Source organism: Anas platyrhynchos, chromosome 6 (assembly GCF_047663525.1).
Source record: "Anas platyrhynchos isolate ZD024472 breed Pekin duck chromosome 6, IASCAAS_PekinDuck_T2T, whole genome shotgun sequence".
In the NCBI taxonomy this organism is placed as follows: Eukaryota; Metazoa; Chordata; class Aves; order Anseriformes; family Anatidae; genus Anas; species Anas platyrhynchos.
Genome location: NC_092592.1, coordinates 36947309 through 36969979, shown reverse-complemented (window position 1 = coordinate 36969979; position 22671 = coordinate 36947309). Strand labels below are relative to the sequence as shown.

Genomic DNA, 22671 nt, shown 5'->3' with positions numbered 1-22671 from the left:
AAAAACAAATCTGTTCTTCCATAATTCTTAGATCAAATTTCTGTAACTGGAAGAATCACACATGTATAACCTACTCATAGACATAATTCTAGCAAGGATTCAAGGCACTAAGACATGAGCTATCCCTCAATTAAATGTTTTAAATCATTATTATCATTTACACTGATTAAGCACAGTTTCATTCTACTAAAACTGTTAATTTCTCATTTAATTTAATTTCACCTTTAATCTTTTGCCCTAACTGATACCAGCATGAATGCCATTTCTATTTATGGAATCAACAGTCGTTATATTTTATTTTCTATGCCAGTTATATCTATAAAATCAGCAGTCTTTATATTTTATTTTCTATGTGCCCTGGAACAAATCTAAGTGCTTTACCTGGTCTGGCCTCCAGAACTGCTGGGCCAAAAAAGAGTAGGCTCATCAATATCATAATGGTACCCATCTTATCAAGAGTTATTGATAGAAAGGACCATCAGAATTTATAGTCTCTATTTCTAACGGGGAGTAGCTTTATCGGTCTCTTTTTCTACAGGAGGATGATAAAATAATCATGGTACTATGATCTGAAACAAAAATATGTTTGATTTGTTATTCAATATTTTGTAACATCCTGGTTTCTGCATTAAGATAATATCTCAAGAGTAACATTTTCCACTGCCTGGAAGGAAATATTTATGCTACCATAGGTGTTACAATCATCTCATTGTACAAACAAAATGAGCTCTTATCCAAAGATACCTTTTTGGCTGATGAATCTCATATTTTTCTTTTATGGGAAGATTTCTTGACAGGTCTGCGGAAGGTAGTGGGAGCTTAAAATTGAAACGGGCTTCCTCCAGCAAAGTAGTTAGAGAGCTTCATAACTTGGTTCCAGCTAGTAAGACAAGCTAGCCATGAATGAGAGCCATGAATACCTTACAGCTTTGGCATACTTCAAAAATAGTAAGATAACACCATGTTCAAGCATGACTGGGGGGTCTCTGAACATAACCCATGAGAACAGTGGCTGTTACTGAACGCAACGTGATGACCAAGAGACACCTTATGAAAATACTTTGGTCTATCAAAATTGCTAGCTACACCACAACATCAATGCTTCTGCCATCAGCAATAGATCCAACAAGAGGGTTAAGGTTGCCACTGGAAGGGAGCCACTGGTGCTCTCTAGAAGCCCTTGGAGAGGCAACATGGTGGAGACGAAGAAGGGAGAGGGGGCAATTAGTGGTCATGGGCTGAACTACCAGTCCAGGACATGGGGAAAGAGAGTTGATACAAGGAGAAGCAGACCTCAGAGATGCATGAAACCTTGCTTGCTAGTTTACATGATTGGGAACCTCATCCATAAGCAGAGAGGATCTCATGCCATAGTGTGCGATACTTTGTGGGCAACTTGCTCCAGACAATTAGAGAGACTGACCCAAGCCTTATAAGCAAATCTTTGAGACATCTGAAGAACCTTTGCAGCTGAAGTGAGCACATGCAGCCCCAACATTAACCTATTCCTTTCTGACATATTAAGTTAATGTCAAAACTCATACACTGTTCACTGTGGAACTTAGATGGCAAGAAGCTGTCAAGAGAATCAGGATCAGCAGACAACTTTTTGTGAAATCTAGGCAGAAAAATCAGTGGATTCTATGCATATTTAGGTAAATTACATAGGTTGCAACTTAAATCTATTCTTAATTTTCCTTTTATCTTTTGAACCATTAAATTAAAAAAAAAAAAAGATTCAGATCTAAGAATTTCTGTTAATATATTCCTTGTTTAATTTTGCACAGGGACAATTACTTCTCTGTTCTTTGCAGAATGAATCCAAAGCATAAAATAATGCTTATTTCTCACTCATAATTCTTTTGCCAGCGTGGCTACTTTCCTGTTTTCCTATTTTAATTATTTTCTATTTTAACTCTTTTCCTGTTTTAACTATTTTAAGATAAAAGGCTGATGACCATCCTAAGATTGCAGAGCCAAAATATTGTTCTTCATCTGATTCTTGCTTCTACGGCCACCATGGTTTGGATGGCATTACCAGGAGTCAAAATCTGTGGCACAATTCTTGTCATATACAAATTTATTGCATCCATGGACAGTCATCAAGGAAGCATACTGAAGTTGAGGAGCCCAACAGAATGACCGAGAAGGTCTTTCCACAAAGGCCAGCATTATTGGAATGGAAGAAGGAAGTGCAAAACACAAGAGGCCAAATATAATGTTGGAAGCCTTGAAAGCAAACATAAATGAAGGGTAAATATATTTATTCTTTATCCAAATAACCACATTTGTACTTGAATGAGGAAATGTACCCAAGATTTCGTATTCGCTATTCATATTCTTCTGGTTTTGACAACTTGGCAAGAAGCAGAAAAAATACAGTATATTGGCTGACCAATCAAACACTGCAATCAGTGAAGCAAGAAAAAATGATGGACAGCAATTCTTCTCCAAACTCTTGCAATAACTGAAAAGGCAGGGGAGGAAGGGGAAAAAGACAAATGATTCCCAGATGGCTCAAATGGAAAAAATACCATGTAGCTGTCCAGGTAAAGGAACAACACAGATTACTTATTTCTCAGTACATTCTTCACTAATTAATTCTTTGCTACAAATGTCAAAGATCTACATATTTCTAGAGATCTTAATTATCAAGCAATCTGCACAGTAGGAGTAGATAAATGTAATGTTCATATTAAATTGAATTAATTAATGCAAATACCACACAAAGCATGTTTTCGTCCTTCCCATTGGTCTCTTAGGTCTCTTTTAATAATGCATATTTTCTCTGTAGGACCTGTAGGACTTTTCTGGCAGCTTGAAATGTTTTTTTGTTTTGTTTTGTTTTGTTTTTTTTTTCAGCACATTAGTCTGTGAAAGAAGATCCATTAAGCTTTGAAAACACTTTCTGTTCTGCTGCCTATTTCTGCAGGAGACTTCTGCAGACATACTGACTTTTGTGAGGTTCAGATGAAAGCCACTGAAAGGACACAGAGAACTAATCAGCTTTCATTCATGACTACCCAAAAACCATCTACAATGGAATGAGGGTATCCACAGGCTTCTGCATAAAGGAACAACAGTCTGAATGCTTGAGTTAGGATCCAGTGAGGTGGCGTAGTTGAATTTATTGGGTTTCTTGATGGCCTCTTGGGCTCTGTTGCCTGTGTCACATGAAAAGTGTCATTATAAATCCGTTTGCATTGGTTTAATGGTGAAGAGGCAAGCAGATCAAAACCATCTATAGGTGAGAGTCAAATCAACTGGATTTACCACTAGAAGAGCTCCTGAATGTGGTGGGACAGGAGGTGGGAGGGAGGGTTCTTAGCGGAGGGGCCTTTTGCTAAGCACGTTTACTTTAGAACATGACCTTTTTTATAATACAGGCTGAAGTGATTATTCCCACTGAGCTGCCCATATCCTCCACATCAGGACAGGATGTTACACTGGAGTATAGGTCACTACCTGGTCTCTGTCCCACCTCAAGCATAGTACATAAAGTTGCTCCCAACATTCATCTTTCACAGCTCAAAAGAAAATAGGAAAGTCTGAAGAGGTGCATTTCTCAATCAAACACCAGTGACCTTTCCACCATGGTGAGTGAGTTCTTCCAAGCAGGTTCTTCCCTTATTGCTGTTTTTATTGTGTTTTCACATAGGGATAGGAGATCGGTGACACTTCCTGATGGTAATTTACGTACACTCTCTCTTCCACCCACCACTACAGGTTTAGAAATGCGTAAGAATGAGAGCACGTATCATTGCTTGGCAAATTCACTTTGTCAGAAATCATGTTCTTCAATCTGAAAATGTTTGAGCTCCCTGCTAAAACACACAGGCGGCGCATTTGCAAATACACAAAATATTGCTCTAATTTTTTTTTTCTCTTTTGTTTTTATTAATTACACGTTTACATAGCAGGTTTGATCTTATTCTATACAAAGGCTCAGAAATGGTCTACATTTTCTCAGAGAAACACCTAAATATGAAGAAACAAGTCCCTCAAAACAGGGAAGGTTGTACTGGAGCAATTCCTTACATGCAAAGTGTATATTTTTGCTTATGGCTGATTACAGGGATACTTTTACCCAAAAAAATATTTTTCTTGGATTAGTCTCTAGAGTATCTCATATCAGTAAGACACTACCATATACTTTATATGCATATAAGCTTGGCAAAAGTAATGACTTCTTTCTCAAGCCACCCAAATCAGTGTCCTGAGACAGACTCTCAAAGTAGGAGCTCAGCTGAGATGCGCTGTAATGTTCAAATTGCACCCTCCACCAGCAGATGTTTGGTCACCTCTCACATTATCTGGTACGGGGTGGGTTCCTGCAGTTTGCGCTTCAGAAGAAATCCTCCCACGGTGAGGACAGCAGCTGCCAACACCACGGCGGTCACAGCCAGAGGAACAGGAGAGCTGGCAGCAGGCGCTGAGCTCTCAGACTCCCCTCTCTCCTGGGTGTTAGAGGCCAGATCTGTGCACAAGAGAGCGAACAGAGTGGCTTGCATTTTCTGACTGAGCTGGTTAATCTCAAAGTCAGTGAAGCAAAGAGAAATTGATATAAAATGCTGCAATGTGGATCTGATCAAAAAATAAATTGCTTTATCACACATTGTTTAACAAATGATCCTGTGGCCGTACCAAACAAGTAAAGATTACTGCAAGAAATGATAAAGCAACTAAGAATTTATAATGATTACACTTTAAGACCATAAGATGCTATTTCCTGGCAGTAGAAACACCAGCTATAGGACACTGGGAAACATTTTCAAGGGGACCTATAGATTGTTCACTAATAAATAAGAAATGTGCAAATCAGGCAGGGACAGCATTGAAAATCTAATACAGATCCTGCAGGGAGATGGGTTACATCTCATTTCTCTTCCAGAATTTAATCAATTGCCATTTGACACATGCAGAATAAATAGTTGATCTAAGATAAAAAGGAAATAGTCTGTAAACATTATGAAAAATTTTATATCCATTATGAAAAAAAAATGACCCACAGTAAGTATAGAAGAGTTGTGAATAAACCAGCAAAGGCATATTTCAGAACTAGATTTCTGAACTGATATGCACAGCAACATGGAGAGTCCTGTGTTAAATACAAGTGGAAGTTATTTACCAATACCAGCATCTCTGTTCTCAGCGGGAGCCTCCTGAAGCTGGATAGGTCCAACAATAACACTCATTTTTTCCTGCGAAGATCCTGCATTCCTCTTGAACCTGTTAACACAGCCTTGATAGCAGCGGGAAGAATAGTCATCGCTCCTGCACACCACCAGCTCACACTGCAGGAAGACTGATGGGTATCGTCCAACAAATGAAAATGCATTAAAGCCAAACCGACTGACACTTCTGTCTGATGAATAGTAAGGAGAATAGGTAGAATCTTTGAAACACCTAGAGAGAAATATAAAAGTAACAGATTAGTTGTCTTAAATAGAAACACTATTACACTATCTCTGTGCAATATGCTTCAGGTTCAGATATAAAACCTTATATATATATGCAAGAGTATAAGGGAACTCAAAAGGATTTTTAACAAAAGTATGTTTTTAGCAAGAGAAAATAAAAGGCAAAAATATATAGCAGTGCCAGTGATTTATCAAAATATATACGTTTCATAACTCAACAAAGTTTTTGTAAACATGAATAGCTGAAAAATAACTAGTAGTTCTGCTGCCTTCTGTGTTTAAGGTACAGGTGAGGATCTGTTCTGTAGTTGCTAACAGCGTTACCTACAGGTTGTTGCAGAAGCAGAAAGGGCCTATTTCTACTCTGGAAGAACAAAACTTATTCTGATACACACCATCATAGACAAGCAATAGGCTCTCTAGTCCTTCGGTGTTTGTAGAGTACTGTGCTCAACACCTGTCCCTACTGTACCTTACTCAGCACTTGTCCCAACACTTGACAGATGTGAAACATTTCCACATTTCACCGAGCAAGTTGTTATGGTAACTTTCTTGTCACTGAGTTTCTCTTCCTATCAGTGACTAGCCTTTGCAATTATCCAAACTAGATCTTGGTCATTCCAGATAAATTTAACAACCGTGAAATGATTCACCCACAGTTGTTACCCCAGAATATTTCAAAGTTGTCATTAATTGCTTTTTTAATCTCCATAAATATTTCACTGTGCCTATTTGCTTAACAAAAACCTTACGGTTTTCACAGTTTATTTTAGACTGCAAGATATCCCAACATCCGTATTTATAGATGGATATTATTGATTTAAATGTCAGTCAATACATTTCCCTTTGACACAGTTCCATAATATATGAACAAAAACTAACTGGAAAAGTACCAGAATCTATTTGCTCCATCTCCTGTGAGAGTGTCCTGCTCACAAGGCTTAAAGAATATGTATTTGTACAAATAAAAAGAAAAATCAAAAGAAATCCCAACAAGAGGAAAACCTCTCTCAGAGTCACATTATGTGTGAAAAGGAAGCCATTCACTTGGCAGGCAATAGACACTGGGACATTTAAGCCTGATACACGCTGTAACCTTCCAGCCTAGTGGTAGGTTACTACACTCCTACCTTGCTGAGGTTACCAATATCAACACCCTCCCAGGAGGCAGAAAGATTCAAATCCTACCAAGCACAGGAGGGAAATAAATAAGCATACGCCTATCCTTCCTAGAAGAAAACGGGACTCCAATAGTCACACTTTTATGCTTCTATCTCTTTGTCTGTTTTGCATTCCTTACAAGAGACACGACTGTGTACACAGATTTAAAATAATTCCTAAGAGAGTTCTTACCCACTTCTGATTAATTCATAGTGCAGTGTTGTAAAATTATTAGGATCAGGTGATGCCACACATGTATCCACGAACAACACCAGGTTTGGGTCAGAGCTGTAAAGAGAAGCTTGAAGGTACAAATCCTGATTCAGGTCAACGTAGTAAGGAAAGTCATGCACTGGCCACAGGAACGATGAGGAATTGTAGAATGTCAGGTTCACATCGTATCTACCATATTGGGTTTCATCGACATTAACAACGTCATCAGCAATGTACATTACTTGCACCCAGGTGTTCTGGAGCATTTTGCAGTTAATGTGCAACTGAAGGTCCTTTTGCCTCTTGATGATGGAACCAGAAACAGATGCTCTTATCACATTGGAATAGGTGATCGTTTCATTGTCGCCCTGTTCAACACATTAGATAAGAGCAAAATTAATACATGTAGTCATGTTCACACTGCGTAGTATAAACTTATGTATGTGACAGGTCTCGTATTATTCAGAAAGAACATGCCACAGAATCACATAATCACAGAATGGTTGAGGTTGGAATGGACGTCTGGAGATCATCTAGTCCAACCCACCTGCTCAAGCAGAGTCACCTAAAGAACATTGGACAGGATCACTCCACAACCTCTCTGGGCAACCTCTTTCAGTGCCCTGTCACCTTCACAGTAAAGATGTTTTCCCTCATATGTCATACACAAAAACCCAAAGTATCCTGGATGGGATTGTTCACTCAACTCTATCCTACATTTTCTTCTCTGGAACATCACTCTGAAATAGATACAGAGACTACCTAATACTTGGGAAGGACAAGTAGGAATGTTTAACAGACCCTAGCCTCCCAAAATGCATGATTATTTTCTGTATTTTGAATACCATTGGACCACAATGCCCCTTGTGATTCTTGACAGTTTTCCAAATGTCTATCAAATTTCTATGCCCAGACCCGGAGACCTCTCAAGAATACATTGACACCCACCTGTCTACGTGTACCACATCTGTTGTATGGAATGTTGAATATAACCTCAGTCGATGTAATTGTTGGTCTACAAGAAGAATCAGACAAGCTGATGCTCCATTCTGAGTAGCCTTGTGACTGGAGATAGCTTTTCTGTATAACTGCGTGCATGTATGTTGGCAAGCACACAAGGGCTAGTGAAGAAAATATGAATTATTAGTGAATTCTGGTAATTGATAATGCTTGCAAGTTAAAACTTCACCAAATGCAAAAGCTACTACTATTTAGGGGAGAGAATTTATAAACCAGAACACTTATTTTTACACCTTACACTTAGATATGAATAGTCTCTGACAAACCTCAGAAGCCTGAGGTTTCTGAGGCTTCAATTTTGCCTTCATCGATAGATAAATGGTGTTGATATGGTGTAGGTAATAGCTCTGCTTGGAAAAGTTGGAGTAGAAAAATTCCAGATAGTCTTTCTAACCAATATTTCTATGATTCTATGAAAATTTGTCCACAAGGTTAAAAAAAAAAAAAAAAAAAAAAAAAAAAACTGCAAGTAATGAGGTGATAAGAAGAAAGCTAGGTTTAAACTGACCATCATAGAAAACATCTAAGGACAACTAATTACATAATTGAAGGTTTTTTAAAGTAAAAAGTAATTGTTTTATTAAAGTGATCAGTCATTAACTATTTATGAAATTAAAGAAGGAATATCATCTTTGTGGGAGTGGCTCAACAATGTTAACAAATAATTATCTGGCAAATAAAATCAGGGTATAAAAGCCTTTTAGCAAAGAAAACATTATTAAGTGAAGGAAACTTACTGGTATTCTGATCTGCTGGAAAGGAATGATATTCAGCATAAAACCCTCTATTTGAATATCTAGAGTCACTGTGAAATCTGATGGTCATTAGGTTTGAGGATGATGTGTAGGCAACATTATAACCAGAACAAATTCTTTGAAGCAGAGGAGAAGTATTGGGTGGCCCATCATAGATCTCAATATAATCGTTCTGGCATCCACCTTGCAAGCTGAGGAAGCAACATGAATATAGGGTAAACAGATTCAGTAAACATCAGTTTGTAAGTGCTGAACAAACAATAAAATAAGATACTGCGTTCACACCGTTTCCAAATAATATTTAAAATTCCTTTATAAGTTTTGGAAATACGCTTGGGAACTGTGCTTTCAGTTGAGATTTGGGCCCTATTTATTGCCCAAGCAACAAGAAATTTACTTACTGAATGGTTCTAAACGTGAGCGCAATGCGGAAATTATTCATCACTTGTATCTCCCACAAACAATTTGCATTATCTGGATAATTTGAAGGATAAAGAGGACTCTGAATTGTTCCGGAGGATCTTGACAATAATCCACCACAAAGATATTTTCTAGCTGAAAAACAAACCAACAAACAAACAAAAGTGATACAGATGTGATTCACACAGATTTGCCTATTAACAAATAAATATACATTTTATGTACCCAAGCCATAGCAACAGCTGGTAAAGTCTCTAGAGAAACTGGATGGATATGCTCTCGTAACTGAGACTACAAGGGTGACTTTATCAAAGTATTCTGACTCTTCTGTGATACTTCGAAGTTGGTGGAATTAAGACATATGTGTACAAGAGACAGAAAGAGACACTGGCCCAAATAATATAAGGTAAAGAAAAGATCAGAAACAAAATCAACAGAGGCTGAAATCTATCCCCAAAAGAAACTGAGTCATAGAAGAGCAGTGTGTGGGATTCAAGAATAAAAAATAATTAATTATATAGAATAAATTAAAGCGTGCAATTCCTACAATTCCAGTCTATGCATTAGTAACTAACACAAAACAAAATATATGCAGAGGAAAATAGTGAAAAATGCAAACACACATAAAGTAATTAAAACTGAAATAAGAACAGAGTTTGAGGTATTTATCCAACCACCAAACTGGGCTATTTAAAAGTGTAGTCCAAAATCACAAGGAAGGAATATTATCCCTGAAGACATACATCTTGAGGAACAAAGTAAAATTTCTTGTGAAGATTTCCACTCTCCATGCTTGCCGGCAAGGCACATAACAGCCCCAGGGGCAGCACCATGCCCTGCCCTGGTGCGTGCAGCTCCCAGAAGTGCCTCCTGCCCATCCAAGCCAGACACTGGGCAGCGTCAGATCGCTAAGCTGCTTGGGCTGCTAACCAGTGCTGCCTAAGAAGAATGCACAGAAAGGAGCCACAGGAAATGCAGATGTACCTGGAGTTGTGGTGGGATATGGGCTCGCCGTGGAATTTGTATCTCCTGAGGAAGAAAGAGAAAGAAGCAAGTGAGGGACTATGGGAGGAAGAAGCGTGACTAGGTTTTCTACCAGCAATGATGAATTGGCTGCTGCAAAGTCGTGCTGGTAATGCAGAGCGTGGGGTTCTCAGCACAGGCATCCAGCATATGAACAGAGTAAACCAGAAATGGAAAATGTAGCTCCGAACCATATCAATGTCAGGCAAAGTAGTGGCAATTCATGAAAAAACAATGTGATTTACGGACGAAAACCAATGGTACCTGAGCAGATAACACCTGCGTCTTCATAGTGCCCACAGTTGTGGACGCCCCAGCCAGAGCTCCTGCACTGAAACAGGGAGGACTCACTCCCGGTGCACTGCACATCGTCCAGGTAAATGCTGCCACTGCCTTGTCCAAAATAGGCACTTCCCACTGCAGAAACAGCGTAGCCGCATCCCAGCTGCCTGCACACAACTTGGGCATCACTGAGGTCCCAGCCATCGTCACACACCGTGCCCCGGTTCCCATACTGGTAGATCTCAATGCGCCCCTCACACCGGTTACTGCCATTCACCAAGCTCAGGGAGACACCTGGGAAAGCAGGGTAGAAGGAAAATGTTGGAAAAGCTGCTGACAAAAGCTGCTGGCACATGGGCACCTGCCCTCACCATTGCATTTCATCACTGCACCACTTTCAGGCCACTGGGATCACCACCCTCCATGGTATTATGCTCTGACTTTCCCTCTTTCTGCTCTCTCATCCTTCAATTCTGTGACTCTGGGGCTTCTTTGAAAGGGATTGGGGGGGTTTGGTGGACACGAGCTCCATGGAAGCCAGCAACAGGCCCTGGTTGCCCACAGGCCCAGCCCTCATGTGGGGTGCACAAAGCACCACTGAGCTAGCCAGTTGGAAGGAGTGCTTGCCCCAGCCTACTCGGCACAGCTGTGGCTGCACCTCGAGTTCTGTGTGCAGTTCAGGGCTCCAGGAAAGAAGGATATAAAAAGATTGCAGTCATTCCAAGGGGGGCCACAACAGCCCCAGGGGCATCACCATGCCCTGCCCTGGTGCGTGTGGCTCCCAGCACCGCCCGCCTGACCCTCCACACCTGGCACTGGGCAGCGTCGAAAGCCACGCTGCTCGGGCTGCTAAGCAGTGCCGCCTGAGAAGAATGCACAGAAAGGAGCCACAGGAGATGCAGACGTACCTGGAGTTGGGCTCGTCGTGGTTACTGCATCTGCAGAGGAAGGAAGAGAGAGATGCAAGTGAGGGACTTAGAACAAGTGAGTTCCGAGCCTTCTCCACGTCAGGCACATAGGGGCAATTTATGAAAACACAATGTGATTTATGGACAAAAACCAACGGTACCTGAGCAGATAACACCTGCGTCTTCACTGTGCCCACAGTTGTGGACGCCCCAGCCAGAGCTCCTGCACTGAAACAGGGAGGACTCACTCCCGGTGCACTGCACATTGTCCAGGTAAATGCTGCCACTGCCTTGTCCAAAATAGGCACTTCCCACTGCAGAAACAGCGTAGCCGCATCCCAGCTGCCTGCACACAACTTGGGCATCACTGAGGTCCCAGTCGTCGTCACACACCGTGCCCCGGTTCCCATACTGGTAGAGCTCAATGCGCCCCTCACACCGGTTACTGCCATTCACCAAGCTCAGCGAGACACCTGGGAAAGCAGGGAACAAGGAAAAGGTGGGAAAAGCTGCTGGCACACGGGCACCCGCCCTCACTGTTGCACTTCGTCACCACACCACTTTCAAGCCACCGGGATCAACACCCTCCACTCTATTCGAATCGGAGAATCAGTAAGCTTGGAAAAGCCCTCCAAGATCCTCTGGTCCAACCACCCCCTACTACCACTATCACCCACTAAACCATGTCCCCAAGCACCACGTCCAACCTCTCCTTGAACATCCCCAGGGACGGGGACGCCACCACCTCCCTGGGCAACCCGTCCCAATGCCTGGCTGCTCTTCCTGAGGAGAAATGGCTCCTCGTTTCCAACTTGAATCTCCCCTCATGGAACCTGAGCCCATTCCCTCTGCTCCTATCACTAGACACCTGTGAGAAGAGGCCGACCCCAGCCCCCCACACCTTCCTTTCAGGGAGCTGTAGAGAGCAATGCGGTCTCCTCTGAGCCTGTTCTCTCCAGACTGAACACCCCCAGGGCCCTCAGCCTTTCCCCACTGGCCTGCTGTCCCAGGCCCTTCCCCAGCTTCATGGCCCTCCTCTGGACGCTCTCCAGGGCCTCGATGTCCTTGTAGTGAGGGGCCCAAAGCTGAAGCCAGCGCAGAGCACAGGGGGCGAGCACCTCCCCGGCCCTGCTGGCTGCACCATCCCTGACACGAGCAGGGTGCCGCTGGCCTTGCCCACCTGGGCACACTGCCGGCTCGTGGTCAGGCCAGCACTGACCAGCTCCCCCAGCTCCTTTTTCACTGCACAGCTTTCCAGCCCCTCTGCCCCAAGACTGTAGCCATGCACGGGGTTGCTGTGACCAATACGCAGGATCTGACACTTAGCCATGTTGAACCTCATCCCCTGGGGCTCTGCCCAGAGATCCAACCTGACCAGCTCCCTCTGCAGGGCCTTTCTACCTCCACAAGATTGACACTTCCTCACAACTTGGCGTTGACTTAAAACCTACTGAGGGGGCACTTCATTCTCCCATACACATCATCAATTAAGATAGGAGAGAGAATGGGCCCCAGCACGAAACCCAGAGGAACACCACTCATGATGCAGGTGCAATCTGGACAGGGCATGCTGCAGCCCTGAGCTCTGAGTTCTCCGTGCCTGAAGAAAGGAGCCAGGGGAGATGCAGACGTACCTGGAGGTGCGGGACTTGGGGTGGTCGTCGTGCTTATTGCAGCTGCAGAGGAAGGAAGAGAAAGAAGCAAGTGAGGGACTATGGGAGGAAGGCGCGTGACCAAGTTTGCTGCCAGCACTGGGGGTGTCGCTGCTGCCCTGTCACACTGGCGATGCAGAGCGTGGGGATCTCAACACGGGCATCCGGCATGGCAACAGAGCAAAACAGAAATGGGAAATGTGGCTCTGAACCTTCTCCACATCAGGCAATGTGGGGGCAATCTATGAAAGCATGACGTGATTGATGGAGGAAAACCAACAGTACCTGAGCAGAGAACGCCTGCGTCTTCACTGTGCGCACAGTTGTGGACGCCCCAGCCAGAGCTCCTGCACTCAAACAGGGAGGACTCATTCCCTGTGCACTGCACATCGTCCAGGTAAATGCTGCCACTGCCTTGTCCAAAATAGGCACTTCCAAATGCAGAAACAGCGTAGCCGCATCCCAGCTGCCTGCACACAACCTGGGCATCATTGAGGTCCCAGCCGTCATCACACACCGTGCCCCGGTTCCCATTCTGGTAGATCTCAATGCGCCCCTCACACCGGTTCCTGCCGTTCACCAAGCTCAGCGAGCCACCTGGGAAAGCAGGGAACAAGGAAAACTGCTGACAAAAGCTGCTGGCACACAGGTTACCTGCCCTCACCGTTGCATTTCAGCCCCACACCACTTTCAGGCCACCGCTATTGCCAACCTCCACGCTATTAGGCTGTGCTTTCCCCTGCCTCCGCTCTCCCATCCTTCTATTCTGGGACTCTGGTGCTTCTCTGAAAGGGACTGGGGGGGTTTGGTGGATGCAAGCTCAACGCGAGCCAGCAACGGGCCCTGGTTGCCCACAGGCCCAGCCCTCATGTGGGGTGCACAAAGCACCACTGAGCTAGCCAGTTGGAAGGAGTGCTTGCCCCAGCCTACTCGGCACAGCTGTGGCTGCACCTCGAGTTCTGTGTGCAGTTCAGGGCTCCAGGAAAGAAGGATATAAAAAGATTGCAGTCATTCCAAGGGGGGCCACAACAGCCCCAGGGGCATCACCATGCCCTGCCCTGGTGCGTGTGGCTCCCAGCACCGCCCGCCTGACCCTCCACACCTGGCACTGGGCAGCGTCGAAAGCCACGCTGCTCGGGCTGCTAAGCAGTGCCGCCTGAGAAGAATGCACAGAAAGGAGCCACAGGAGATGCAGACGTACCTGGAGTTGGGCTCGTCGTGGTTACTGCATCTGCAGAGGAAGGAAGAGAGAGATGCAAGTGAGGGACTTAGAACAAGTGAGTTCCGAGCCTTCTCCACGTCAGGCACATAGGGGCAATTTATGAAAACACAATGTGATTTATGGACAAAAACCAACGGTACCTGAGCAGATAACACCTGCGTCTTCACTGTGCCCACAGTTGTGGACGCCCCAGCCAGAGCTCCTGCACTGAAACAGGGAGGACTCACTCCCGGTGCACTGCACATTGTCCAGGTAAATGCTGCCACTGCCTTGTCCAAAATAGGCACTTCCCACTGCAGAAACAGCGTAGCCGCATCCCAGCTGCCTGCACACAACTTGGGCATCACTGAGGTCCCAGTCGTCGTCACACACCGTGCCCCGGTTCCCATACTGGTAGAGCTCAATGCGCCCCTCACACCGGTTACTGCCATTCACCAAGCTCAGCGAGACACCTGGGAAAGCAGGGAACAAGGAAAAGGTGGGAAAAGCTGCTGGCACACGGGCACCCGCCCTCACTGTTGCACTTCGTCACCACACCACTTTCAAGCCACCGGGATCAACACCCTCCACTCTATTCGAATCGGAGAATCAGTAAGCTTGGAAAAGCCCTCCAAGATCCTCTGGTCCAACCACCCCCTACTACCACTATCACCCACTAAACCATGTCCCCAAGCACCACGTCCAACCTCTCCTTGAACATCCCCAGGGACGGGGACGCCACCACCTCCCTGGGCAACCCGTCCCAATGCCTGGCTGCTCTTCCTGAGGAGAAATGGCTCCTCGTTTCCAACTTGAATCTCCCCTCATGGAACCTGAGCCCATTCCCTCTGCTCCTATCACTAGACACCTGTGAGAAGAGGCCGACCCCAGCCCCCCACACCTTCCTTTCAGGGAGCTGTAGAGAGCAATGCGGTCTCCTCTGAGCCTGTTCTCTCCAGACTGAACACCCCCAGGGCCCTCAGCCTTTCCCCACTGGCCTGCTGTCCCAGGCCCTTCCCCAGCTTCATGGCCCTCCTCTGGACGCTCTCCAGGGCCTCGATGTCCTTGTAGTGAGGGGCCCAAAGCTGAAGCCAGCGCAGAGCACAGGGGGCGAGCACCTCCCCGGCCCTGCTGGCTGCACCATCCCTGACACGAGCAGGGTGCCGCTGGCCTTGCCCACCTGGGCACACTGCCGGCTCGTGGTCAGGCCAGCACTGACCAGCTCCCCCAGCTCCTTTTTCACTGCACAGCTTTCCAGCCCCTCTGCCCCAAGACTGTAGCCATGCACGGGGTTGCTGTGACCAATACGCAGGATCTGACACTTAGCCATGTTGAACCTCATCCCCTGGGGCTCTGCCCAGAGATCCAACCTGACCAGCTCCCTCTGCAGGGCCTTTCTACCTCCACAAGATTGACACTTCCTCACAACTTGGCGTTGACTTAAAACCTACTGAGGGGGCACTTCATTCTCCCATACACATCATCAATTAAGATAGGAGAGAGAATGGGCCCCAGCACGAAACCCAGAGGAACACCACTCATGATGCAGGTGCAATCTGGACAGGGCATGCTGCAGCCCTGAGCTCTGAGTTCTCCGTGCCTGAAGAAAGGAGCCAGGGGAGATGCAGACGTACCTGGAGGTGCGGGACTTGGGGTGGTCGTCGTGCTTATTGCAGCTGCAGAGGAAGGAAGAGAAAGAAGCAAGTGAGGGACTATGGGAGGAAGGCGCGTGACCAAGTTTGCTGCCAGCACTGGGGGTGTCGCTGCTGCCCTGTCACACTGGCGATGCAGAGCGTGGGGATCTCAACACGGGCATCCGGCATGGCAACAGAGCAAAACAGAAATGGGAAATGTGGCTCTGAACCTTCTCCACATCAGGCAATGTGGGGGCAATCTATGAAAGCATGACGTGATTGATGGAGGAAAACCAACAGTACCTGAGCAGAGAACGCCTGCGTCTTCACTGTGCGCACAGTTGTGGACGCCCCAGCCAGAGCTCCTGCACTCAAACAGGGAGGACTCATTCCCTGTGCACTGCACATCGTCCAGGTAAATGCTGCCACTGCCTTGTCCAAAATAGGCACTTCCAAATGCAGAAACAGCGTAGCCGCATCCCAGCTGCCTGCACACAACCTGGGCATCATTGAGGTCCCAGCCGTCATCACACACCGTGCCCCGGTTCCCATTCTGGTAGATCTCAATGCGCCCCTCACACCGGTTCCTGCCGTTCACCAAGCTCAGCGAGCCACCTGGGAAAGCAGGGAACAAGGAAAACTGCTGACAAAAGCTGCTGGCACACAGGTTACCTGCCCTCACCGTTGCATTTCAGCCCCACACCACTTTCAGGCCACCGCTATTGCCAACCTCCACGCTATTAGGCTGTGCTTTCCCCTGCCTCCGCTCTCCCATCCTTCTATTCTGGGACTCTGGTGCTTCTCTGAAAGGGACTGGGGGGGTTTGGTGGATGCAAGCTCAACGCGAGCCAGCAACGGGCCCTGGTTGCCCACAGGCCCAGCCCTCATGTGGGGTGCACAAAGCACCACTGAGCTAGCCAGTTGGAAGGAGTGCTTGCCCCAGCCTACTCGGCACAGCTGTGGCTGCACCTCGAGTTCTGTGTGCAGTTCAGGGCTCCAGGAAAGAAGGATATAAAAAGATTGCAGTCATTCCAAGGGGGGCCACAACAGCCCCAGGGGCATCACCATGCCCTGCCCTGGTGCGTGTGGCTCCCAGCACCGCCCGCCTGACCCTCCACACCTGGCACTGGGCAGCGTCGAAAGCCACGCTGCTCGGGCTGCTAAGCAGTGCCGCCTGAGAAGAATGCACAGAAAGGAGCCACAGGAGATGCAGACGTACCTGGAGTTGGGCTCGTCGTGGTTACTGCATCTGCAGAGGAAGGAAGAGAGAGATGCAAGTGAGGGACTTAGAACAAGTGAGTTCCGAGCCTTCTCCACGTCAGGCACATAGGGGCAATTTATGAAAACACAATGTGATTTATGGACAAAAACCAACGGTACCTGAGCAGATAACACCTGCGTCTTCACTGTGCCCACAGTTGTGGACGCCCCAGCCAGAGCTCCTGCACTGAAACAGGGAGGACTCACTCCCGGTGCACTGCACATTGTCCAGGTAAATGCTGCCACTGCCTTGTCCAAAATAGGCACTTCCCACTGCAGAAACAGCGTAGCCGCATCCCAGCTGCCTGCACACAACTTGGGCATCACTGAGGTCCCAGTCGTCGTCACACACCGTGCCCCGGTTCCCATACTGGTAGAGCTCAATGCGCCCCTCACACCGGTTACTGCCATTCACCAAGCTCAGCGAGACACCTGGGAAAGCAGGGAACAAGGAAAAGGTGGGAAAAGCTGCTGGCACACGGGCACCCGCCCTCACTGTTGCACTTCGTCACCACACCACTTTCAAGCCACCGGGATCAACACCCTCCACTCTATTCGAATCGGAGAATCAGTAAGCTTGGAAAAGCCCTCCAAGATCCTCTGGTCCAACCACCCCCTACTACCACTATCACCCACTAAACCATGTCCCCAAGCACCACGTCCAACCTCTCCTTGAACATCCCCAGGGACGGGGACGCCACCACCTCCCTGGGCAACCCGTCCCAATGCCTGGCTGCTCTTCCTGAGGAGAAATGGCTCCTCGTTTCCAACTTGAATCTCCCCTCATGGAACCTGAGCCCATTCCCTCTGCTCCTATCACTAGATACCTGTGAGAAGAGGCCGACCCCAGCTCCCCACACCTTCCTTTCAGGGAGCTGTAGAGAGCAATGCGGTCTCCTCTGAGCCTGTTCTCTCCAGACTGAACACCCCCAGGGCCCTCAGCCTTTCCCCACTGGCCTGCTGTCCCAGGCCCTTCCCCAGCTTCATGGCCCTCCTCTGGACGCTCTCCAGGGCCTCGATGTCCTTGTAGTGAGGGGCCCAAAGCTGAAGCCAGCGCAGAGCACAGGGGGCGAGCACCTCCCCGGCCCTGCTGGCTGCACCATCCCTGACACGAGCAGGGTGCCGCTGGCCTTGCCCACCTGGGCACACTGCCGGCTCGTGGTCAGGCCAGCACTGACCAGCTCCCCCAGCTCCTTTTTCACTGCACAGCTTTCCAGCCCCTCTGCCCCAAGACTGTAGCCATGCACGGGGTTGCTGTGACCAATACGCAGGATCTGACACTTAGCCATGTTGAACCTCATCCCCTGGGGCTCTGCCCAGAGATCCAACCTGACCAGCTCCCTCTGCAGGGCCTTTCTACCTCCACAAGATTGACACTTCCTCACAACTTGGCGTTGACTTAAAACCTACTGAGGGGGCACTTCATTCTCCCATACACATCATCAATTAAGATAGGAGAGAGAATGGGCCCCAGCACGAAACCCAGAGGAACACCACTCATGATGCAGGTGCAATCTGGACAGGGCATGCTGCAGCCCTGAGCTCTGAGTTCTCCGTGCCTGAAGAAAGGAGCCAGGGGAGATGCAGACGTACCTGGAGGTGCGGGACTTGGGGTGGTCGTCGTGCTTATTGCAGCTGCAGAGGAAGGAAGAGAAAGAAGCAAGTGAGGGACTATGGGAGGAAGGCGCGTGACCAAGTTTGCTGCCAGCACTGGGGGTGTCGCTGCTGCCCTGTCACACTGGCGATGCAGAGCGTGGGGATCTCAACACGGGCATCCGGCATGGCAACAGAGCAAAACAGAAATGGGAAATGTGGCTCTGAACCTTCTCCACATCAGGCAATGTGGGGGCAATCTATGAAAGCATGACGTGATTGATGGAGGAAAACCAACAGTACCTGAGCAGAGAACGCCTGCGTCTTCACTGTGCGCACAGTTGTGGACGCCCCAGCCAGAGCTCCTGCACTCAAACAGGGAGGACTCATTCCCTGTGCACTGCACATCGTCCAGGTAAATGCTGCCACTGCCTTGTCCAAAATAGGCACTTCCAAATGCAGAAACAGCGTAGCCGCATCCCAGCTGCCTGCACACAACCTGGGCATCATTGAGGTCCCAGCCGTCATCACACACCGTGCCCCGGTTCCCATTCTGGTAGATCTCAATGCGCCCCTCACACCGGTTCCTGCCGTTCACCAAGCTCAGCGAGCCACCTGGGAAAGCAGGGAACAAGGAAAACTGCTGACAAAAGCTGCTGGCACACGGGCACCTGCCCTCACCGTTGCATTTCAGCCCCACACCACTTTCAGGCCACCGCTATTGCCAACCTCCACGCTATTAGGCTGTGTTTTCCCCTGCCTCCGCTCTCCCATCCTTCTATTCTGGGACTCTGGTGCTTCTCTGAAAGGGACTGGGGGGGTTTGGTGGATGCAAGCTCAACGCGAGCCAGCAACGGGCCCTGGTTGCCCACAGGCCCAGCCCTCATGTGGGGTGCACAAAGCACCACTGAGCTAGCCAGTTGGAAGGAGTGCTTGCCCCAGCCTACTCGGCACAGCTGTGGCTGCACCTCGAGTTCTGTGTGCAGTTCAGGGCTCCAGGAAAGAAGGATATAAAAAGATTGCAGTCATTCCAAGGGGGGCCACAACAGCCCCAGGGGCATCACCATGCCCTGCCCTGGTGCGTGTGGCTCCCAGCACCGCCCGCCTGACCCTCCACACCTGGCACTGGGCAGCGTCGAAAGCCACGCTGCTCGGGCTGCTAAGCAGTGCCGCCTGAGAAGAATGCACAGAAAGGAGCCACAGGAGATGCAGACGTACCTGGAGTTGGGCTCGTCGTGGTTACTGCATCTGCAGAGGAAGGAAGAGAGAGATGCAAGTGAGGGACTTAGAACAAGTGAGTTCCGAGCCTTCTCCACGTCAGGCACATAGGGGCAATTTATGAAAACACAATGTGATTTATGGACAAAAACCAACGGTACCTGAGCAGATAACACCTGCGTCTTCACTGTGCCCACAGTTGTGGACGCCCCAGCCAGAGCTCCTGCACTGAAACAGGGAGGACTCACTCCCGGTGCACTGCACATTGTCCAGGTAAATGCTGCCACTGCCTTGTCCAAAATAGGCACTTCCCACTGCAGAAACAGCGTAGCCGCATCCCAGCTGCCTGCACACAACTTGGGCATCACTGAGGTCCCAGTCGTCGTCACACACCGTGCCCCGGTTCCCATACTGGTAGAGCTCAATGCGCCCCTCACACCGGTTACTGCCATTCACCAAGCTCAGCGAGACACCTGGGAAAGCAGGGAACAAGGAAAAGGTGGGAAAAGCTGCTGGCACACGGGCACCCGCCCTCACTGTTGCACTTCGTCACCACACCACTTTCAAGCCACCGGGATCAACACCCTCCACTCTATTCGAATCGGAGAATCAGTAAGCTTGGAAAAGCCCTCCAAGATCCTCTGGTCCAACCACCCCCTACTACCACTATCACCCACTAAACCATGTCCCCAAGCACCACGTCCAACCTCTCCTTGAACATCCCCAGGGACGGGGACGCCACCACCTCCCTGGGCAACCCGTCCCAATGCCTGGCTGCTCTTCCTGAGGAGAAATGGCTCCTCGTTTCCAACTTGAATCTCCCCTCATGGAACCTGAGCCCATTCCCTCTGCTCCTATCACTAGATACCTGTGAGAAGAGGCCGACCCCAGCTCCCCACACCTTCCTTTCAGGGAGCTGTAGAGAGCAATGCGGTCTCCTCTGAGCCTGTTCTCTCCAGACTGAACACCCCCAGGGCCCTCAGCCTTTCCCCACTGGCCTGCTGTCCCAGGCCCTTCCCCAGCTTCATGGCCCTCCTCTGGACGCTCTCCAGGGCCTCGATGTCCTTGTAGTGAGGGGCCCAAAGCTGAAGCCAGCGCAGAGCACAGGGGGCGAGCACCTCCCCGGCCCTGCTGGCTGCACCATCCCTGACACGAGCAGGGTGCCGCTGGCCTTGCCCACCTGGGCACACTGCCGGCTCGTGGTCAGGCCAGCACTGACCAGCTCCCCCAGCTCCTTTTTCACTGCACAGCTTTCCAGCCCCTCTGCCCCAAGACTGTAGCCATGCACGGGGTTGCTGTGACCAATACGCAGGATCTGACACTTAGCCATGTTGAACCTCATCCCCTGGGGCTCTGCCCAGAGATCCAACCTGACCAGCTCCCTCTGCAGGGCCTTTCTACCTCCACAAGATTGACACTTCCTCACAACTTGGCGTTGACTTAAAACCTACTGAGGGGGCACTTCATTCTCCCATACACATCATCAATTAAGATAGGAGAGAGAATGGGCCCCAGCACGAAACCCAGAGGAACACCACTCATGATGCAGGTGCAATCTGGACAGGGCATGCTGCAGCCCTGAGCTCTGAGTTCTCCGTGCCTGAAGAAAGGAGCCAGGGGAGATGCAGACGTACCTGGAGGTGCGGGACTTGGGGTGGTCGTCGTGCTTATTGCAGCTGCAGAGGAAGGAAGAGAAAGAAGCAAGTGAGGGACTATGGGAGGAAGGCGCGTGACCAAGTTTGCTGCCAGCACTGGGGGTGTCGCTGCTGCCCTGTCACACTGGCGATGCAGAGCGTGGGGATCTCAACACGGGCATCCGGCATGGCAACAGAGCAAAACAGAAATGGGAAATGTGGCTCTGAACCTTCTCCACATCAGGCAATGTGGGGGCAATCTATGAAAGCATGACGTGATTGATGGAGGAAAACCAACAGTACCTGAGCAGAGAACGCCTGCGTCTTCACTGTGCGCACAGTTGTGGACGCCCCAGCCAGAGCTCCTGCACTCAAACAGGGAGGACTCATTCCCTGTGCACTGCACATCGTCCAGGTAAATGCTGCCACTGCCTTGTCCAAAATAGGCACTTCCAAATGCAGAAACAGCGTAGCCGCATCCCAGCTGCCTGCACACAACCTGGGCATCATTGAGGTCCCAGCCGTCATCACACACCGTGCCCCGGTTCCCATTCTGGTAGATCTCAATGCGCCCCTCACACCGGTTCCTGCCGTTCACCAAGCTCAGCGAGCCACCTGGGAAAGCAGGGAACAAGGAAAACTGCTGACAAAAGCTGCTGGCACACAGGTTACCTGCCCTCACCGTTGCATTTCAGCCCCACACCACTTTCAGGCCACCGCTATTGCCAACCTCCACGCTATTAGGCTGTGCTTTCCCCTGCCTCCGCTCTCCCATCCTTCTATTCTGGGACTCTGGTGCTTCTCTGAAAGGGACTGGGGGGGTTTGGTGGATGCAAGCTCAACGCGAGCCAGCAACGGGCCCTGGTTGCCCACAGGCCCAGCCCTCATGTGGGGTGCACAAAGCACCACTGAGCTAGCCAGTTGGAAGGAGTGCTTGCCCCAGCCTACTCGGCACAGCTGTGGCTGCACCTCGAGTTCTGTGTGCAGTTCAGGGCTCCAGGAAAGAAGGATATAAAAAGATTGCAGTCATTCCAAGGGGGGCCACAACAGCCCCAGGGGCATCACCATGCCCTGCCCTGGTGCGTGTGGCTCCCAGCACCGCCCTCCTGACCCTCCACACCTGGCACTGGGCAGCGTCGAAAGCCATGCTGCTCGGGCTGCTAAGCAGTGCCGCCTGAGAAGAATGCACAGAAAGGAGCCACAGGAGATGCAGACGTACCTGGAGTTGTGGTGGGAGTTGGGCTCGTCATGGTTACTGCAGCTGTAGAAGACAAAAG

The 22671-nt window shown here is 48.9% G+C and overlaps 2 protein-coding genes across 2 annotated transcripts; both read right to left on the bottom strand.

Annotated features, from left to right (window-relative positions):
* Nucleotides 1-3872: 3872 nt before the first annotated feature.
* DMBT1 (deleted in malignant brain tumors 1) lies at nucleotides 3873-21302 on the bottom strand. Its single transcript, XM_072040231.1, has 23 exons — nucleotides 21238-21302; nucleotides 19922-20304; nucleotides 19761-19790; nucleotides 18846-19157; nucleotides 18386-18584; nucleotides 17070-17452; nucleotides 16909-16938; nucleotides 15993-16304; nucleotides 15533-15731; nucleotides 14217-14599; nucleotides 14056-14085; nucleotides 13140-13451; nucleotides 12680-12878; nucleotides 11364-11746; nucleotides 11203-11232; nucleotides 10277-10588; nucleotides 9974-10018; nucleotides 8971-9124; nucleotides 8552-8760; nucleotides 7743-7915; nucleotides 6774-7162; nucleotides 5129-5406; nucleotides 3873-4477 (listed from the first exon to the last, which is right to left on the bottom strand). The coding sequence occupies exons 1-23, from the start codon at nucleotides 21300-21302 to the stop codon at nucleotides 4305-4307; spliced, it is 4983 nt and encodes a 1660-aa protein (XP_071896332.1). The 3' UTR covers nucleotides 3873-4304.
* LOC140002836 (scavenger receptor cysteine-rich domain-containing group B protein-like) lies at nucleotides 21299-22667 on the bottom strand. Its single transcript, XM_072040230.1, has 4 exons — nucleotides 22614-22667; nucleotides 21698-22009; nucleotides 21395-21436; nucleotides 21299-21360 (listed from the first exon to the last, which is right to left on the bottom strand). Exons 1-4 carry the CDS (start codon nucleotides 22642-22644, stop codon nucleotides 21299-21301), a joined length of 447 nt encoding a protein of 148 aa, XP_071896331.1. The 5' UTR covers nucleotides 22645-22667.
* Between the last annotated feature and the right edge of the window lie 4 nt (nucleotides 22668-22671).